Source organism: Nicotiana tomentosiformis, chromosome 8 (assembly GCF_000390325.3).
Source record: "Nicotiana tomentosiformis chromosome 8, ASM39032v3, whole genome shotgun sequence".
Classification (NCBI taxonomy): domain Eukaryota; kingdom Viridiplantae; phylum Streptophyta; class Magnoliopsida; order Solanales; family Solanaceae; genus Nicotiana; species Nicotiana tomentosiformis.
Window position 1 is genome coordinate 70,786,742 of NC_090819.1, and position 4,732 is coordinate 70,791,473.

General features: G+C 32.9%; 1 protein-coding gene across 2 annotated transcripts; it reads left to right on the plus strand.

Annotated features, from left to right (window-relative positions):
* The first annotated feature begins 721 nt into the window (after positions 1 to 721).
* Positions 722 to 4,307, plus strand: LOC104117544 (pectin acetylesterase 11-like). Of its 2 annotated transcripts, none has more exons than XM_009628610.2 (10): positions 722 to 836; positions 927 to 1,006; positions 1,107 to 1,193; positions 1,328 to 1,452; positions 1,548 to 1,592; positions 1,695 to 1,748; positions 1,847 to 1,924; positions 2,036 to 2,141; positions 2,231 to 2,376; positions 3,879 to 4,307. In XM_009628610.2, exons 1-6 carry the CDS (start codon positions 737 to 739, stop codon positions 1,732 to 1,734), a joined length of 477 nt encoding a protein of 158 aa, XP_009626905.2. In that variant the 5' UTR covers positions 722 to 736; the 3' UTR covers positions 1,735 to 1,748; positions 1,847 to 1,924; positions 2,036 to 2,141; positions 2,231 to 2,376; positions 3,879 to 4,307. The 2 variants fall into 2 exon arrangements, with proteins under 2 accessions (XP_009626905.2, XP_033517519.2); XM_033661628.2 differs by lacking the exon at positions 3,879 to 4,307 and adding an exon at positions 2,522 to 2,715.
* Positions 4,308 to 4,732: the final 425 nt, after the last annotated feature.

The window sequence follows — 4,732 nt, forward strand, 5'->3', positions numbered from 1 at the left end:
TTCTAGATTCGTAGATAATATTCAATTGGTGATCAAGCAATTAAATAATTAAGTGCAAGATTGAATAAATAAACTAATATGATAAATCAAGAAGTCAAAATCAATATCCGAATAACAATAGTCATGAAAGAACCACAACCCTAGAACGTGAAGTTTAGCTCCACATAGACATGGTAGCCAAACAACAAATCATATAAAGAAACATAAAAATTACTAAGTTTGGTGGGAGAAAGATGAAACTCGATGAATTCCGGCCTCCACAGCTTTTTCGTGGCTTTTTTCCTCTTCCCAATATGTTAGATGACCTAAAAGAGGCGTTTTTGGCTTATATATTGCGTACCAAAGTCGTGGGCCAAAGTTCTCCTATTTCTAATCCAAATCAGCTTCAGGGATTGATGCTAGGGTGGATGCGTCGCATCCACCTCGTCCTCCACTTCTCAGCTTCGGATGCTACGGTGGATGCTTCGCATCCACCTCGTCCTCCACTTCTCAGCTTCGGATGCTACGGTGGACGCTATGGGCCGACTTCACTGCTAAGGGTGCACGAAATCTGATCTTTTTCTAGATTGGATGCGACGCATCCAATCTCTCTTCCTCTACCTAGAGCACCTTTTATTCATATTTTTGCACTCCAAACACCCTAATTCACCACACACAACTCAATTAGTCATAAAACCAATAATTAAACCATGTTGGGCATTTTAAAGATCAAATAACATCAAGAAGCGGTTAAAACATGGGTAAAGTAACATCAACACATATCGAAATATGCCAAACATCACCACCACAAGTCAGATTTTCAGGGATTCTTCATAACGATCTCAGAATTAATCCAGGTGAAGCTATATCATATTTACTATTTTCTTGCTTTGTCATTTTTCTTCATATTTTAGCGGCTACTAATTTGTGAATGTACGAGTTGGCAGACTTTTACAATTGGAATAGAGTTAGAGTCAGATATTGTGATGGGTCATCCTTCACAGGTGATGTTGACGATGTTGATCCTGTAAGTAGTACTGCTTCCCTAGTATTGAAAAATAAATTGTAGTAGTATTTGTTCTGCTTTACAACTTTTCTGATATGAAATATTTTCCAATCTACATTAGGATACCAAACTTTATTATAGAGGAGCAAGAATCTTCAGAGCCATTATGAATGATTTATCCAGAAAAGGAATGCAAACGGCTGAAAATGTAAGATTCAACTGTTATCGCTCTCTTATAACCCCATATAGTATAACACAAGTCACATACTAAATTACTATAGTACTTTACAACTTTTTTCCCAATTAGCTTAATTTTGAAACCAAAATGCATTTTATATGTAGGCAATCCTAAGCGGAACTTCAGCTGGCGGATTGGCTACAATTTTGAATTGCGATAAGTTCAAGTCTCTCCTTCCAGATGATGCCAGAGTAAAGTGCGTTGCAGATGCAGGCTTCTTCATCAATGCGTGAGCTCTTCTTGCTATAGGATAACTCAAGAAATTAAATGATGTTTCGATGTCTTATTGATTTATGTCTATATTGCGCTTCATGATTTATGCAGCAAGACAATATCTGGCACTTCAGATATTCATGATTTACTTTACATGTGAGTCCCATTGTCTTTTTTGTTTAGTAAGATATATATGGTTAATAAGTAATTGCAAGTTAAAATTCATTTTTAAAATATTTCTATTTCCTCTTGTTTAAGGGATCGGCTAAGAATTTGCCTCCATCTTGCACCTCTATAATGGAACCAAGTCTGGTAAGAATTTATGTTTTAATTTGGAAACAAAAAACAGTTCCTTATGCTATATTTTTATTGCCCTCTAATAACATTAGTTTTCCTTAATGATGTTACAGTGCTTTTTCCCTCGAAACGTTGTTCCATACGTTCAGACTCTACTTTTCATAATCAATTCACAGTATGACTTGTGGCAGGTCGAAGATACAAATGCTAGTTTCTTTCCTTTAAAGAGTTTTATTATTCTTTTCTTTAGTTTCTTTAAAATCTATCTCTTTCCTTGTGATAATTCAAAATACTAATTCCAGGTTAGTAACATTTTGGTTCCTGAGTATCTCGATCCTCAACGTGTCTGGAAGAATTACAAGGTTCATATAAGTAACTGCACATTAAGCCAGCGTATAATTATTCAAGGTTGCATTAATAATACATACCTTCCAATTAGATAAGTTATGGCCTTCTTAATTCTTTTTGTTTCATTTTGTTTTTGTTTTTGAATATAGATTTTGGAGTGGAGTTCTTGAAGGCATTCTTGGGACTCACCCCTTCGTTTACGAGAGGTTATTTCATAACCTCTTGTTATTCCCATGGTCAAATTCAATCGGCGAGGTATTGGTTCAGTGCTAACTCTCCAAGATTACTTAATAAGGTACGTAATTTTCTTTGGCTTTACTATATAAAGTTTGATTAATACATGCAACTTTTGTTGTTTTTAAATTTTATTATGTGGGTATTATTCTTAATTTTAATTTACGAGTTAATAACAGATATTGCTGAACATTTTATCTGTGTAGACAATCGCTGAAGCCGTTGCGGATTGGTACTTTGATAGAGCAGAGTTTCATCAATACATAGACCCATACCCTTGTGGTAGAGATTGTTGGTCAACTTCATGAAACGAAATGCTCTACTGAGATGTGTAAAAGTAAAACTAATTCAGATCTATTCAGCGCTAGCGAATGAAAAGCAAACTTTGTTTGGTGTGCAATTATTGTTTTTTTTTTCGTTGACAATGACGTGCTTGCTAACCGTATATGTTTGAAAGATGAAGAATCATCTATTTGAAATAAGCTACAGTTTCTTAACATAAATTAAGTAATCTATTTGAAATAAGCTACAGTTTCTTAACATAAATTAAGTAATCTTAGAACTTTTCAGGATTCAAATTCCTGAACTAAGGTGCAACATCATTATTATTTACCATATTCCGTTGACATATGATCATGAAATCCACACAGAAAGGTTTCTCTAATTCTTAATTAGCAAAAAGGCTATAAGCTTTGACAATACAATTAATGAACTGTCTACAAATATTTTCTCATATTAATTAATGAGACTTCATTAATGTCTCTACTGAAACAACCAGGGTGAAAAGAGACCGAGCGATCGATGCATCTGAATATATGTACTTTTTTCAGCCTTTAAAATGAATGAAATGTATGTTCATCCATAACAAGCGTTACAGATCTAAATACTATTAATTAATATATATTTATTTAAATCCTACAGCCTTGTCTTGGGAAAAGGTAAAACGTTATTGTGCTAGCAAAAGAAAAGGGGTAAGCAAGAATATTTTTATTCTCCTTTTAATTTATTTATTTGTTTGTGTTTGCTTCTTAACACTGTGATTCTATATTTGGAACAATCACCATTTCCTTACTCTTGAATTTTGTAGGTTGAAAATGTCTTCTAGTCGGAATTTTCAGTTCATATACAATAATAGTATGTGAAAAGATGCACATTGCAATTTCGCATATATACAGATGCAATAGCAAAATTGCCACATCACTTATTCTAACGTGTATCTAAAATAAGAGCAACGATGACATTCGGGAGCGAGTGAAACAATTTGAGATTTCACTTCAAGAACCAAAATTAAGCTTGTCCACGTGCTTTATTGCAAAGATCTTATTTATATTTATTTTTATTTAAAAAAGTGAGCATCGATATGGTTTGTTTATATTTGAGAGTATTTCTTGAATGCATAATGCTTTACAAGTTTAGCACAATAACTACATTGATGTGGTAAAATATGTACACGATCGAAGGCACATCTTTTGATACAATTAATATTATAGTTTATATAAATTCTAAAATTAAAGGGTGCTTATCAAAGTTTTTGACGTTATTGGATTATTGTTATCTTTGCAGGAAGTATAAACACATTTGGTTTGTAAGCAGATGAGGGTATTAAAGCAGACTTGTGTATTTTTCTTCATAATGTGTATGACTTTAGTAAATTGTAAAACATACCCTCCATCGGTAGAAGAAAATTGTGTTTGGGAATGTGTTGATTATTTAACAGTAACAAGAGGCTTAGATCATACTCCTCAGCCGGAATTGGAGAGAAGATGTAGAGATGGAGTACCAGATTTTTATTGTGAATCTAAGATGTTTTATGATGGATATTTTAGTGATGACTCTAATCCCAAATCCTTAGATGTATCCTGTTCTCCCCCATAGTAAGGTAACTTTGCATATGTATTTTTTGCGTATGGGAATAACTTTATATTTGTAATTTCAATTCAATAATAATATTATGATAAGACAAATGCAAGGCATAACGAAAGCTTTATTCAACATTCTGATTTTCTTATTTTATAGCTTACGATCTATTATTAGAGGATCCACTTTTTCTTTATCAGTTAAATAAGGGTTTCCAAATGAATTTATATGTGTCATTAACTAATCCATTCAATATCTTAAGGTTTTTGGTTGAATTGTTAGATTATTATTGCACATTGTTTTGTTATAAAACAAAAACTTCTGTGAGATCATTTTGTCAATTATCAACATGTTCTATTGCCATGTCTTTTCTCTCTTAATTAACTCAGCTCATCTAGTCGCTCTGAATTATTTTTCTCAATACGAGCCATTTACTTTTTTTTTAAAAACTTGGTGAAAAATATTAAACAATTAATATAAGGTGAATTGTTCGCGAATAAGCAATCTAGCATTACATTTCCTCTCACTAAAAACATGCGTTCTTGAATGGTAAACGAGGG